This window comes from Fusarium sambucinum, chromosome III, assembly GCF_050947815.1.
Source record: "Fusarium sambucinum isolate potato_lamoka chromosome III, whole genome shotgun sequence".
In the NCBI taxonomy this organism is placed as follows: domain Eukaryota; kingdom Fungi; phylum Ascomycota; class Sordariomycetes; order Hypocreales; family Nectriaceae; genus Fusarium; species Fusarium sambucinum.
The window spans coordinates 8078981-8093491 of NC_139292.1; the positions used below are offsets into that span (position 1 = coordinate 8078981).

A 14511-nucleotide genomic window follows, 5' to 3' on the forward strand; every position below is an offset into this window, starting at 1 on the left:
TTTAGTATCTTGTAGTTACAGGACAGTTAATATTTGCCTAAAGCTATGCCTCGGGGCCAAGCAAAGACATAGTTCCGGGAACCATAATGCCGGCCCGTACCACGTAAGAAATGGTCCATTTTAGGGAATTGAAGCTCTTACTCGATGAACCTTACCGCATTGATACCACGGCGTAGGGCACAAAGCTTCACCGAGTTCCGCCAGGCAGTAGCAAGAAGTGTAAGGTTCTTGCAGATCATCTTTGTCAAATATTTGCTATTTCATCTATCTTTCTCTAATAATCTTCTCGATTGTCCATCGTTGAATACTCTCAAATCAAGTCTTTGTTTTAAAACACTATCCAGCTATGCATGTCCCTCTTCAAGCACTCACCGTTTTCCTTGGCGCCTCCTCAATGGCGACATCTGCTCCAACTGAGGCATCTGCCAATGATCTCATGCTCGATCTGAACAGACAGGCAATAAATGCTCTTGAGGATGCCTCCACTCAGTTCAGTGAACGATCGACCCCTAAGAAATGCACAATTGCCAACGCTGCTGTGCGTCGCGATTGGTAAGTATACTCCCAGCAGTCCGTTTATTGGCAGTATCTGAGCTAATAAATGATAGGACAGCTATGTCTAAGAAAGAAAGAAAGAAAGGCTTATATCAATGCTGTGAAGTGTCTGCGCGAGAAGCCTTCCAAAGCTTATCCAGCATTTGCACCTGGTGCTCGCAGTAGATATGACGACTTTTTTGCCGTTCATATCAATCAAACTTTGAGCATTCACGGAACTATTCATTCGATCGTAGCAAACTTCTGTTTATCTAACTAACGTTGAAGTGCAACTTTCTTACTTGGCATCGGTACTACACTTGGGCGTACGAGAAAGCACTTCAGGGTGAATGCGGCTATAAGGGTACCCAGCCTGTGAGTACTTCGACGATCAGCAACCATGGGAACTCTAGTCCACTGACAATGACAGTATTGGAATTGGTTTGAGACTCGCGACTTTATTTCTTACCCTCTATTTGATGGCTTAGACACCAGCGTGAGCGGAAATGGAGAGTACTTCAAACACAACGGATCATTCAGCGGAAGAGGAACCATCCATGTTCCTAGTGGCAACGGTGGCGGCTGTATCAGATCCGGCCCTTTCGCCGGTGCTGTTGCTAATCTCGGCCCACCTGCACCCAGTATGGATGGAATGATAGCTACCAAGACACCCCTTGAGTGCAATTCCCGTTGTCTCCGTCGCGACCTATCGCGCTACGCCATGGAACAGTGGATAATCTACCCAAATCTGCACAACCTTACACTCGGCGTTGCTTCTAGTAACATTGATATCATGCAGAAGGAGTTCCAAGGAGGAAGATTCGCAGAGGGATTCTTGGGATTACACGGAGCTGGACATTATGGCGTCGGTGGCAACAACTCTGATCTCTACTCGTCGCCTAACGATCCTAACTTTTTCCTTCGTCACTCAATGGTAGATCGCGTTTACTGAATTTGGCAAGCTCTTCACCTAAAGCAGGCCAATATTATCACAGGCGCCATAATTGTGTCTAATAACCCTCCCAGCAGAGACGCTCTTAAGACTGATTCCTTGAACATGGGAATTAATGTCCGCGATATTACTATCGGTGACGCACTAAACAACCTTGGCGGCTCACCGTTCTGTTATATTTATCTATAGTGTAACACAGATAGTTGATCTATCTAGGAGCTTCTAAATTGCAGCATTACTCTTATACATCGGTAATATGTTCCGTCGAATTATCCCACAGTCAAGACTTAGGCATGAATGACAAGACAGAAGCGACCCGAGCATCTTGTAGATCCATATAATAGAAGGTGGAGGTTGTCGCGCAATTGTGACCTTTCGCTCAATACGGAGTATAGCTCCTAGTTGAATTTGTCCATCGGAATGCCTCCATACAAAAATGATCTATCGCCGTCGCGATCCTAAATGCAATAGACAAAAATGCAAAAACATACAACAGCGGGGATTCGCTGGTCGTCACCGACCCAACTACTAATCCGCCGGTTAGTGGCTTGACTATGGGAGAGCGGACGGGATCCCGTATTTTCCACTACCTTTGGTCGTATGTACTTACTTTGTCCTCAAGATTGGTACATATATAATGATCATGTACATCAATAGGTCGCCGCTGAAAAAGTCAGAATACCACCCTCGATGTGGTTTCATCAGAGCTGTGTTCCTTGTTTGACCTGATCTACAAATCTGCCAATGGAGTCTCCTGGATCGAAAATGTGGGGTTTTCCTTAGACGTCTCAACTATCGTTCGAATTGAGTCCAACAGTGGAAGCAGAAAGCCAGGTGTCATGGCTGATTCTAAAATGTTATTAAGTCGCCAGGACTTTTGTTTATATTAAGGTGATTGCGTCCTATTGAGAGACACAAATGCTATGCCCGATATAAAAACCAGCATAATTCCCAATGATGTCAGCAAGACTTTTCGAGACCATATTGCTCGATCATTCTTAGAGACAAATTCCCTTGCTACGCCTGACGACCAGTTTACCAGAGACAAGTAAGCCTCGTATATTCTCTCCTGGCCAAAAGCATAGTAGACAAGAGCACAAAGTGTAATGCTGTAGCCAAGAAGCTGCATAGGTGTGATCGTTACATGCCAGATCAGAACTGAGCAAATGACAAGCAATATGTTCTTAAATATACCCGACAGTGACATGACGAGTCCCGATGTTTTACCAATCTAAGAATGTTAGTGACAGACCTCCCCGTGACAAATAGACTTGTCCTTACAAGGACCATGCTGGTAAAATTGAGTGTAAACGCAACAGCTGCGTTCAAGAATAGCGTAGGAGCTCCAACGCGGTGAAAGTCAGCCACGTCAAAATGCGGTACTTCGATGATAAGTGCCACAAGAAGGTTCAAGATGGCAACAACAGGGGCGTAGTAGTAGAGGCCGACCATGGCATCCATCTTCAAACCCTCTCCGTTAAGCATGACCTGTGTCATGACAACTCTCACGGCCTCAAATGCAAGTCCACCCATCTGGAAGATGAAACCAATCATGGAAAACTCGATCATGCCAGCACTTGCGACAGCAACGCCCATAGCGATGACAAGAATGTTGGCAATCTTTCCGATAGTTGGATCCATGACGCCAAATAACCATGAGACAAGCATGACTGAAACGGGTGATGCGGCTTTTAGCATCTGAATAACCGCCACCGATAGGTACAAGTAGACGAAGTTGGAGGCAACTAGCGACCCGGATGACACAATTCCGATAGGCAGAACCGTGGTGAGGTAAAAGTCCCAGCTGTTTGGAAGTTCATGACGGCTGTCGAGGTAAGTTGTTGTACGGGCCAGTATTTGGGTGATGACAGTGGCAAAAACGAGATGCCATGTTACTAGTAAGATAGCTGTCAAGAACTATCGTTAGCGCATTACTCCATTAGTATCAGTGGTTTTGGGTTGTATTACGGTATTCTGAAGAATTGTTAGTCAAAATGTCTCAGATACAAGAGAGGTGCAGACATACTGAAACCCGCTGTATCAAGGAGCCATTTATTGAATAGAATGGTAATATTCGATGAGACAATCCATGCGCTAGTAAAGTCAGTAATTGTATACCGTCTAAATATGAATTGTATTTCTCACGTCATATACAGACCAACTTTGAGTGATGATGGTGTGTCCCTTTGGCCGAGGCCTGGTGACGACAATGGTAAGGGCGTATACGATACCATCTGGATCTGTGTTCAATCGGTTATTGGGATGAGGAAGGAAATGTCAAAATCATAGCAAAGGATGCAAAGTGGTGAGGGCGAAGAAGTCGGGACAAAAACCGGAAAGGATGATGCAAGATGTAGTATAATTAAACGAAGATCATTAGCATTTGAACAAAACCTCAAAGTATTCCACCAACCTCAAGCTTTCTCAGGAGAAAGACAACCAAAACAAGTTACCGCGCAAACATTTTTACGAGTTACCCCTGTATTCTGTTCTAGATTCGTCTAGTACCTGGGTCATTTCCGGGAATCTGTTGTGACGAGAATCTCAACGGAGGCAAATACCCCCCCTGCACTGACTCATGGGGCTCAATAATGTAATTCACCTACCAACAGCTATTTACTTTAGGTTATTGGCGTTTTTCTAATGAATTTTCAGCTTTCCATTTTCCTTCAAAGTCCTTCATTTTGACAAACAAGCATTTGATCTGTTATTAATTTGAACATCTGAGAAGCGACTAACCGCGTGGCATCTCTTCGCTAGTACAGGCTAGGAAAGCTTAGTTTTCAGAAACATTTTAGCGAGTCAATCGCTTTATTTCTAGCCAATTGAATACTACGAGCGACGGATCAGGTCACTATGGATCCAAACAATAGTCTTTCAATAGTCTGTTATAGCGCAGTTTCGAGCCAACAAGCGTATTTGTGGCACCAGGTAGTTGGGCAGTGAACTTGTCACAATAGCCCACACATGATGTGGATAATGTAGAGCAAAGCGACGTAGCGAATTTTACGTTTTCAGCTGAAAGGGTCCCCTGACTTTATGACCTTTGCCGATGACATTTGCCCCGTTAGCTATTGACGTTGGCCCCGGATCTACTCAACTGTTTGCCGTTAGCTTCACTGGAACGGAGGAGCTGAGATTTTATCCCACTAGAACTGCTAACGCCTTCGAAAGCGGCTGTGGATCTGCGTAACGCTAAAATAAAGGGGTCGCCGCCGTGGTCTAGACGGAGTAATGGAAAAGAACAAAGACTGCCCCCCTTTTGCTAAAGCCATGGCTGCTTCGCAATTATCGACTGAAATGACAATTTAATATACAGAGGAGGCCGACACCGCACGTCCAACTTGACAATCCTATGCATCATTCTACGGATATTTGATTCACAGCGACAACCCAATCTCTGTCACCAACCTCCTGCAGCCACTCAATTGACTGAGACTGTCGTCATTCAAGATGGCTGAGACATACAGCGACGATGGTTCCTCAAGTTCAATGTCTCGGCTAAGTAGAGAGGAAGAGATGAAACTCATGCCCATTGAGACATTCTCCGACGCCTCAGCTTACCAGACCGACAAAAGTCAAAACCCCAAAAAGAAGTGGACAATTTTAGTTATTTCCACAGTGAGCTTCATTCTCTTCCTCATTTTTGCTTCCGTCTATGGGTCCGATCAAGGACTCCAGAAAGAAGAGGTGATTGAAGAGATAGTCGAAGAGCCCCAGTTTGCCGAGATTCGCAACATCTCCACATATCAGGAAGCCGAAAGAAGTTGTGGAAAACGGGATCAAGTGGCCAACATGACTATCTGGAATGACGCTGTCAACAGAACCAGCGATCTAATGGAGGACATGTTTACGTATGTTGCCGTTATAACCCTCACTAGAGCGCACGCTAACTTCATACAGAATTGCCATTCAAACCTACAAGAGGCCTAAGCAGCTGAAAAAGACTATTCAGCATCTGATCGAAAACAAAGTACCGTCACTGTACGAGATTGTTATTGTTTGGAACGAGATAGACGTTGAACCTCCAGCGGACTTCATGAGCGAACATGGCGTTCTCGTTCGCTATCGCAGATCTGAAAAGAACAGCCTGAATCAGAAGTTCCTTCCTGATCCCTACTACAGGACCCAAGGAATCCTTCTCTCTGACGATGATTGGAACTACAAGACGACGGGAGATCTTGAGTATGTTTTTCAACAATGGAGACGCGCAGGCATGCATCGTTTAACAGGTGCTTTTGCGCGTTGTTGGACCGTAAACAACGTCACCGAAACTCCCTTGTACAGCTTCGACTGCAAGGGCCAGGAGACTTACAGTATGGTTTTGACAGGCCTCGCTTTCACACACATCTCGTACTTGGAGTACTACCACTCGGAGGACGACATCATGACCACCATTCGTGATTACGTGGACGATAGTTTCAACTGCGAAGATATCGCCCTCAACTTCGTCGCTAGTATGTTGACGTGCGAAGGGCCACTTATGGTTCTTGGAAGAAATAAGTTGGATCATCAGGCTGCTCGCACGGGCATTAGCACGAAACCTGGACATATTTTGAGAAGGAGTAAATGTTTGAAGAAGTTCGTGGATCTATTTGGGTATATGCCACTCCATGAAGTTGAAGGCTATCTCAAGAGAGGTGTTTATATTAACAGTTAATGAAACATAATACTGTACAACTAAAATAGACTTTAATACTTATTTTTAATTACTTCACCATTCTCATTTAGGAGTGAACAGATCAGTCTCAATTTCAACATCCCCTCCGTCCAGTAGGAACAGGTAGTGTTTGGGTAGGCGGTACCGAGTGGCAGTATTCAATTGTCCAAGGATGTGATACACCCACTCAACGCCCTCATGTCATTCTCATCCTGATGAGTCAATCCCTACCACTATTCAGCAACTTCATACATGAAAGCTGAATTCCCAGTAATCTGGGTATGAGAACAATAGTTCGGCGTTATCTCATAAAGCAGTTATATTCTTGGTCCACGCCTTATGAGACTCACATTGCGGTGCCTTAGATATGTCCGGTAATACTCCTCCCCCACCACCACCGCCGGCTCCTCCATTACCGCCTACAGTCCGCAAGAGTCAATCAAGAGAATCTTCCTTTCTGTTGAAGGTCAGAAGCGCGCCAGAAGACTGGTTTTACCAGGCTCCCAACCCGCCAACCCAAAGGGACCTCTTTGAGCCACCCACAGGGCCGTACTTCGTATACGGAACATTGATGGATCCAAAAATGCTAGCTGATGTCCTTGGACTGGAGAAAGAACCTGAGCTGCGGTCTGCCAAAATTGAAGGCTATTCTCGCAAACTCTGGGGACAATATCCTGCTATACAAGACGGACCGCAGGGTGCAGAGGTTAGTGGCCGAGTCTACTGCGTGCTGTCTGTTGCCGACGCGAAAAGGCTAGCGGAATACGAAACAAACAGCTACAAAACTGAGCCGTGTCTCATCCAGTACATGGATGGAAAGGAACCTTCAGAGGACTATGGTTATGTTTTTATGTTTGTTGGTAACCCCGGGGATCTTAGCGACGGGGAATTTGATTTAGAACAGTGGCTTAGGCGAATGGGCCGACATTCAGTTTCATAGATTGACTTACTGGTAAAGAGAAGCATCACTTTGCTATTAAATAAAAATAGCTTACTAGACATCTATGCTCCTATAGGCCAATTGTTGATACTGAACTTCCCAAGTAAACTAATTCGGAACTAACTACAGGGTATCATTAGATAAATCGCAGTGTTAACCATGAATGGTTTGCATACAAGAAGCTAGTTAGTAGCGAGATGGTCCTAGAAACTCGACGTGCATCGGTGTCACGTCTCTTCGATTCCTCTATGTAACATTAACCCTTCAACGACGCTGGCTCTCACTTCTGGCCCGTATTGATCGCTATATGTACCACTGCCCAGGGATCGGATCAGTGACTTCATGGAGCTCCGTGCCAAAACTCAGGTGCCCAACTGTGCCATTTGAACTGCTTGTGTTTGCATGCTTCTCTTTCCAAGAGGCCGATGTCTTGACGACACCCCAGCGAACCGGGTTTTGTGTGACGTCGCGTAGGAAACTCTGTCCGTCTAGAGTTAGGCCATCCTCGAGATAAGACGGATCGGAGCACGATCTCTGATCGATTTCAGAAATATGGCTATCCGTCAATGCCAGCAATTCTTGCCTTTCGTTGGTTACTGACATCTCGCTCAAACAAATAGCGTCTTCATTCTCTTCTGTCGCCACCCACTGGTCCTTTTTCATGTTCCCTTCCTGAACGCCGTACCTCATGTTGTCCTGTAGTATCGGAACGTGACAGGCGGCCGACATGACTACAGAGCTCGCTCCCGCAAGAGGCATCTGCGTCTTCACCTTTCTCCCACCCAACAAGGTTGGAATAAAGGGAAGGATAATGGAAGTTATCAGTAGAAGTAATATTGTCAGAGTTGAGTATCCGACACCGACAAAAGCGTCCTCACTCAAACCTGACCCCGAAAGATCTACGCCAATATTCGATGATTCAGCATCCATCTGGCCAAGTTCATAATAGTCTATAAGTGAAAGAAGTCAGGAGTCGGCATCTTGATGGGCAACGTGAAACGCACTTACCTCCTTCTGCAAGAAATACATAGATAGCCCTAGAGACTAGCCAGTGCATAAAAATGCTGACAATTATCAAGGGGATGCTGTATCGATATGGTAGTTGCAGTCGATATGTCGTCGATCGCTGCTGACCCTTCGGCTGAGATACCCGGAGCAGCTGATAACGTCCGCCATATGAGTTCCACTCTTTCTCGGCGCAGAGATAAGTATATATGTTGTTGTAGATGAAGTAAGTTATTGAGAGAAGAAGTTGAGGCAGATTTGCCCTGAGAACAGAGTCGATGATCTTTCCTGCCGATGCTTTAGAGGCAGACAGAATCCCATTGTTCATGCTCTGCACGAGACTTAATCCAGTGATGGGTGCATTCATTTGGGCGGCAATAAACCCACCAGCGAGCAAGAAAATATTCATCGACATTACTCCGTAGCTCCTTGCCCAGGTTTCGCGTTGTATAGCAGATGTCCAGCTTTGACGCGCTGGTGCAGCCGTCATTACAAATTGATGGCCAGCTCCCATGTCTTCCTCAATGTCTCTATCCAATAGGCACCTATCAATTGTGAATTCGTCAGGAAATTGGATAAATGACTCAATCGCATCACCTAAAACAGCAAGAGGCTGCTCTTTGGGCAATAGGAATAAGACCACGACGCAAAGGAATCCCTTAACCGCAATTGAGACAACGACGATTAGAAGAAGTTGGTTCGAGACACCAACTTTGCAGTTCTGTGATATCTCTTTGGCAAGACAATACTTGAGTTTGAGACTTCCTGCAGTTTCGTTGACAAGACCGGGCCAACTGTCATCTCTGCTTGTGTTTCGGAAGAAGTCCATTGTGTAAGTATAAGGGACTGCTCCAGGTCGTATTGTTGTAGAAGTCATGTTTCCTTTTCCTACGGCCTTGCCACAGGTCTGAGTACAGTTACCTGCTCGGTTGTCCTCGGGACTCACATTCGTCCTACAATCAGCAGCAAACCAGAGAGAGTTGGTCTCCTGGGAAGGTATGCGTTGGTTCCAATAAGACTGATCTTCTTTTGACTTGAATGGCTTGAGAAGATTGTCTCTTGTCCAGCCAACTGTATTATTCTCCATGAAAGTCTCGTTCTGAGATTCAACCACCATCACAACATCTCCCAAGTCAACACGTGGATTGCAAAAGACATATTGAAAGATGCAATCACTGACATCCATCCTCTTCCAATTTTTTGCCTGTCGAGAGGCGTTTTGAATTTTCTCAAACGTGGTACTGGATGATTTGAAGTAGTCGTCCACGTTCCCCGGTGATCCGTATCCTTCCAACTCGTCGCCGTGTTGGGGAGGCCACAACGCAGCCCCTGATCCCCAGAATTTTGCGCCGTCGACGAACCCTTCAGAGGCAATAGTAAGGTGCCAATCAGCACCAAGGTATTCAGTTGAGAATATAGCACTATTGAAGAATAGGTGAAGCGGAAACGAGCTGACAAAGAATAAAATCCAGCATATAAACTTGACTTTCGACGTCCAGAAGACGTTTCGCAGTGACTGAACACCGATCTTGAGCGCCCGGTTGGCTCTGTGTGCCTTGTCAACCTCTGATCTCGTTCGAGAGCTAAGAAGCTGCATGAAGAAATTGGACGAGGCGAGGATGCCTGTTGAGCAGGCGTTAAGTAGTAGATGTAGCCATGTGTTGACAGACTTGCTTGTCTTGCAGCTTCCTTCAAAGAAGATGAAATGTTTGCTGAGACTTCGAGGTTTCTGGCAACCCCAAAAGACGAGTAAAGCACCACTAATGGTGAATAGGAATACAGCGATGGTGTTGATAATGGCGACGACTCGCCAGCCTGTACCAATTTTCCCACACAGCATTTTCAAGATGCGGAGTTGGATGGAAAGGCATCGTTAACCTAGTCTCAAAATGTTCGGCTGCGTATGTATATATACAAGAAGGATCTAATTATAGACAAGAGTGGGTGAACGCTGGCTTGGTTTTTTTGCTATTCAGTAGGTCGCAAGGCTCTGGGTTAAGACTTGGGATTGGCTGCACTTGCTGCAATGAGCTGCAAGCCACCATTCTAAGAATGGGAATCGGCTGCGAGGGTTTAGAGACGACTACAGAAACCGCAGTAACAATTTTCAAACAGTTTCCAACCTTTGCCAGATGTCATGCTGGTGCTGATCAGGTTCAATTCTATGCTGCCGGTGAGTAAAGTCAGACTCATGGAAACAGCAGAACAGTAGAGTTATTTGAAAGAGATTTACTTTAACCGATAGTCTCAATTAGCATTGATACTTCTGCGTTAGTGCTGATGGCTTTATGCTGCTAAAATCAGGCTGCGAGTGTTGTGTAACAGTGGCGTTGATACCTGACCCAAGGAGCGCACCACAAATATAGTGAGTGGGTGTGGTGCAACGCCACCTGTTGGAATTCTATCTCCCATGCAGAGCCACACCATACTGTCTCTTCCACATGGTATTTTTCATAGTAAGACTATTGATCATTTTATAAAGAAACAAGACAATGGCGGACACATTCTTCTTCCTTATATGATGACTCCAACAGCGAAGAAAGGCAAGCACAGCTTCCACATAGAACATGAAGAAGGCTGTGAAGACACTTCACTAATAGGAGGATCGTCTTGGAAAAGAAGTATATAAGTCTTTCGTTCCACATCAGTGTCACAGTTGGGTTTCCTAGAGGATGAACCAGTCCATACTAATTGATATTAGTAGAAGTATATGGTATGATATTAAGTTAATGGCCCGATAATACCTCCATCATTTATACATGACGTGACTCACGCTTTCAGATGGTAGCTCCGCCGGGGTCATAGTTCCGTGACCGTCAAGCTCCCATGGGTGCTGTTGCACATGAACCTGAGGTTCCTTAGCCTCCATTTCTCCGACTGCAGCGGTAGCATTTGCCTGCTTAGCTCTCCTCGCTCGAAGCACAAACCAGCCTAATGCAGCAAGTCCAGCAAGAGCTGCAACTCCAATGCCAGCACCAATCCCTGCCTTGGCTCCAGTGCTCAATCCCCCATTACCCGACGAAGAATCACTCGATGAAGTGGTGGTTGAAGACGAAATCGTTTCAGTTGCGCTACCGGTTGAAGAGGTCGTAGTCCCAGCCGTGGTGGACGCAAAATCGGAGGAATGCCATCGGATGGGAATACCAATAGCATTGGCAGCAGCTCCGTTGACAGTGGTCCTTTCCCAATCTCCTCCAACAACTGAGTCAGAAACTATCACTTCAACTGTCTTTGGTATCACGATTGTGCAAAGATCAGTGCTGTACCATGGCCAACCCGTCTCTGTTTGGCAACTAAATGAACTGGATCACTGTCAGCATGACCCTTCATGTCAACAGCCCTGGGCTTCATACCTTGGACAACACGTCGCTCTCGTCTCACCCCCGACTGTCGAACTACACGCAACTTCGAATCCGCTGGGACATATACCGGGGGAATAGTAAAAGGCTGAACTGAGTTCCAGGCTGCTTGGAAAGCAGTCGGCGTCACTGGATGAGGGACCCAATTGCATGTAGGTGCAAGCACTGGGCGCACCGGTGCCGCCTGCTAGACATGTGAGTTTATCGCCTGTATATCTATACTTGTAATATTGGAAGCATGATTTGGCGGGCGTGAAGGTTGTTGTGAGGTCCGGAACTTGTGTTGTCATGTTGCTGACAGTAAGAATTATTCACGGGCAAATGCGTGATCGGCTCGACTGAGAATGACAAAGGGAGAAATAATTAGCTGACACGACTTTTGCAACAAAAATGAAATGACACCTGATCCTTTGAGCCAACATGACTTTGCTGAACAGGGGTGATTATTGGGCAAACCAGGTAGGTAACCGCCGAGCTTACTTCAACCAACAAAAGCAATTCCTGCAGGGGTTTGCCTTGTCATAGTGGGCATTGCAGTTCAGTAAAGATCCTCCTAACAAAGCCATTCACCAACCTGTGGAGGGGGGAATGTATCCCAGTTAAGCCCAACGTAAGAGTTACATATGCTCTAGTATTGTTTTCTTCCAAGTATATCGTAAAGTGTATTTGTCTCTTCAGGTGTTCGATGCGGGTTATGTGTGTGCGGGGTTGGTGAGGTTGGCTGGCTTAATCGGGATAGCGGCTAGCACTCTCGTATTCAAGCCAATAATAAAGCGAGGTAAGAGGCAAAGCAAAGGAGTAAAAGAGTCACAGCATTCCGGGATTAAGAGAGACTGCACCACAGTCCTAGACTGAATCAGTCCAACAAACTCGCTCCATTAAGCACTGAGATCCACTGATCCGTAGTAGCAAAAACAAAAAGATGAGGTTCTGCCCGGGCTCGAACCGGGGACCTTCTCGGTGTTAACGAGATGTCATAACCAACTAGACCACAGTACCTGAACTGTTTGATGCTTTGTCAAGCTTTGATTTGGCATATATTCAGCTTGCGTGTAACCCGCCAATGAGATTTAGACAAGCGACACATTTACCCTAAACATCCCGTTTTCTAGAGAATGTTACAGTTGGGCTTGAAACTGTTCAAGCGAATCATGCTGAAATATACTATTAAATTGCCATGCAAACCACTCATTTCACTCACGTCTACCGGTGAAGAGATCTATATCTGTCAACCGCCAGAAGGTTGTCTTATGTCTAATTTTCCACCAACAAACATTGACAACAAAGATCACTGTGCCAAGGTATTTGAGCACGAACGTCTCTGTTTTAAAGTGCGGGATAAAAGCGTCATAACCTAAAGGTAATTGTCAGTTTCAATTTCTCAAGCTTGATGGATCTACTTACCGTTGAAAATGATGACCAACAGTGACACGATCAGGGAGAAGTATGAGCCGTAAGGCTGAAGAAACCCAATGTATGGCAATTCGGTTATGGCAATTCCTTGGGCCTTTAAAGCCTGGCGGAATCGGATGTGGGTAAAAAGAACAGCGACCCAATTGAGCACAGCAAACACAGTCACAAGACTAACAAAATAGCCAAACACTGCGGATGAAGACTTGCTGGCGTTCAGATATCCCATGGCGATGAAGACGGAAGCAAAGCCAACTGCATATATGGGATTTCCGTTTTCGCGAACCTTGGCAAATAAGCGAGGTGCCTGGCCATCTTTAGCAAGGCCGTAGAGTGACCTGGAAGCGCAATAGATATCTGCAACCATTAGTAAGGCATTCCCACCAAGGCCATCGCGGTTGTGTACCTGAGCTTGCAGCACTGAGTGTGAATACTAATAAACAGCCGTTGATGATATCCGCGAAAACGTGGACTCCAGCGAGACTGACCGAAACGACGAAAGGAGATGCAGCTGAAGCATCATGTTAGCGCTGGTTCGGTATGCAAAGGTGTTCATGTTCCTTACCGCCGCTGGTAGCCTGCTTAGTGGCTCCAATAAGCTGTTCATTGTCATATGGAACAGCCATTCCAAGCACCAAGACACCAATGATATAGAAACAAGCAATTCTCCAGAATGTTTGCTTTACAGCTCGCGGCACGTTCTTGCGTGGGTTCGGGGTCTCACCAAAGGTCATACCGACAACCTCGGTGCCCTGATAATGAGTCAGTAATTATAGACAAGGAAATGAAGTATCAGGCCATACAGTAAATCCGAAACAGGCCTGGCAGCAGCAAGCCCAGAATCCAAGAAATCTTCCCAATGAGCCTTCGAGTAGATATTCTGCAAATGCTCCAGGGTCTCGCCAGTATCGGAAACCGGATCGATCGTGGTTTGGTCCGCCGCCCAACGCGACGACGAGGGTGCTGAGGATCAGAACAGTCATGATAAGAACCTTGGCGCAACCTAGCCAGAATTCGGTTTCGCCAAAGCTGTTTACGTGCAAGACCTAAAGGATTATCAACTCTGTTGATTGTGTGCAAGTTAGCAAGACTTACATTTATGGTCACGATGACGACTCCGAAAACCGTAATCCAGATGGCCACATTGAGATCTGGTCTCCAGAATTGCAGGACAAGGCCGGCAGCTGTGAGGTTCGTCGGTGTAGCCACGATGTACTTGAGAACGTAGTTCCAGCCTGTCGCGAATCTAAGGTCGAAGTTAACGGAGGCATGAATTATGCTTATGGTCAGCATTACTTACCCAAAGGCAGGGTCGACCATGCGAGTTGCATAACCTCCGAAACCCTTGTTCATTGGTAGGAACGTTGCCATCTCGCCAATAGCTGTCATGACGAAGAAGACGGTACATCCAACCAAGATATACGCAATCAAGAGACTGCCAGGTCCTCCCCTCGATAGTGCACCACCTGTGCCGATGACTAGGCCTGTGCCAATGGCGCAAGCTATGGAGAACATGAAGACATGGCGCGGCTTGAAGTCTCGTCGAAGGTCATTGACATGATCTATCTCCCCAGGCGTATTCGAGCCGACTCGGCCGATGCCTTCGGTCTTTTCTTCCTGATGTAGCTCTGCCATAGTGACTGTCCAAAGG

The 14511-nt window shown here is 46.2% G+C and overlaps 7 protein-coding genes across 7 annotated transcripts; 3 read left to right on the top strand and 4 right to left on the bottom strand.

The window, feature by feature from the left end:
- Positions 1-346: 346 nt before the first annotated feature.
- On the top strand, positions 347-1675 carry FSST1_012902 (tyrosinase family protein; the record flags this gene model as incomplete). The annotated part of the gene is made up of 4 exons (XM_083236168.1): positions 347-538; positions 823-909; positions 965-1468; positions 1514-1675. The coding sequence occupies 4 exons, from the start codon at positions 347-349 to the stop codon at positions 1673-1675; spliced, it is 945 nt and encodes a 314-aa protein (XP_083082598.1).
- Positions 1676-2372: 697 nt separating this feature from the next.
- FSST1_012903 (triose-phosphate transporter family-domain-containing protein) lies at positions 2373-3720 on the bottom strand (the record flags this gene model as incomplete). Its single annotated transcript, XM_083236169.1, has 4 exons — positions 2373-2717; positions 2768-3393; positions 3513-3580; positions 3632-3720. 4 exons carry the CDS (start codon positions 3718-3720, stop codon positions 2373-2375), a joined length of 1128 nt encoding a protein of 375 aa, XP_083082599.1.
- Positions 3721-4939: 1219 nt separating this feature from the next.
- Positions 4940-6146, top strand: FSST1_012904 (glycosyl transferase family 64 domain-containing protein; the record flags this gene model as incomplete). Its single annotated transcript, XM_083236170.1, has 2 exons — positions 4940-5340; positions 5390-6146. 2 exons carry the CDS (start codon positions 4940-4942, stop codon positions 6144-6146), a joined length of 1158 nt encoding a protein of 385 aa, XP_083082600.1.
- Positions 6147-6513: 367 nt separating this feature from the next.
- On the top strand, positions 6514-7086 carry FSST1_012905 (gamma-glutamylcyclotransferase family protein; the record flags this gene model as incomplete). Its single annotated transcript, XM_083236171.1, has 1 exon — positions 6514-7086. One exon carries the CDS (start codon positions 6514-6516, stop codon positions 7084-7086), a length of 573 nt encoding a protein of 190 aa, XP_083082601.1.
- A 303-nt stretch (positions 7087-7389) lies between these two features.
- Positions 7390-9931, bottom strand: FSST1_012906 (uncharacterized protein; the record flags this gene model as incomplete). Its single annotated transcript, XM_083236172.1, has 2 exons — positions 7390-8036; positions 8095-9931. 2 exons carry the CDS (start codon positions 9929-9931, stop codon positions 7390-7392), a joined length of 2484 nt encoding a protein of 827 aa, XP_083082602.1.
- A 909-nt stretch (positions 9932-10840) lies between these two features.
- FSST1_012907 (uncharacterized protein) lies at positions 10841-11740 on the bottom strand (the record flags this gene model as incomplete). Its single annotated transcript, XM_083236173.1, has 2 exons — positions 10841-11393; positions 11445-11740. 2 exons carry the CDS (start codon positions 11738-11740, stop codon positions 10841-10843), a joined length of 849 nt encoding a protein of 282 aa, XP_083082603.1.
- A 903-nt stretch (positions 11741-12643) lies between these two features.
- On the bottom strand, positions 12644-14495 carry FSST1_012908 (amino acid permease/ SLC12A domain-containing protein; the record flags this gene model as incomplete). The annotated part of the gene is made up of 7 exons (XM_083236175.1): positions 12644-12804; positions 12855-13217; positions 13267-13371; positions 13426-13612; positions 13664-13906; positions 13956-14106; positions 14161-14495. The coding sequence occupies 7 exons, from the start codon at positions 14493-14495 to the stop codon at positions 12644-12646; spliced, it is 1545 nt and encodes a 514-aa protein (XP_083082604.1).
- Positions 14496-14511: the final 16 nt, after the last annotated feature.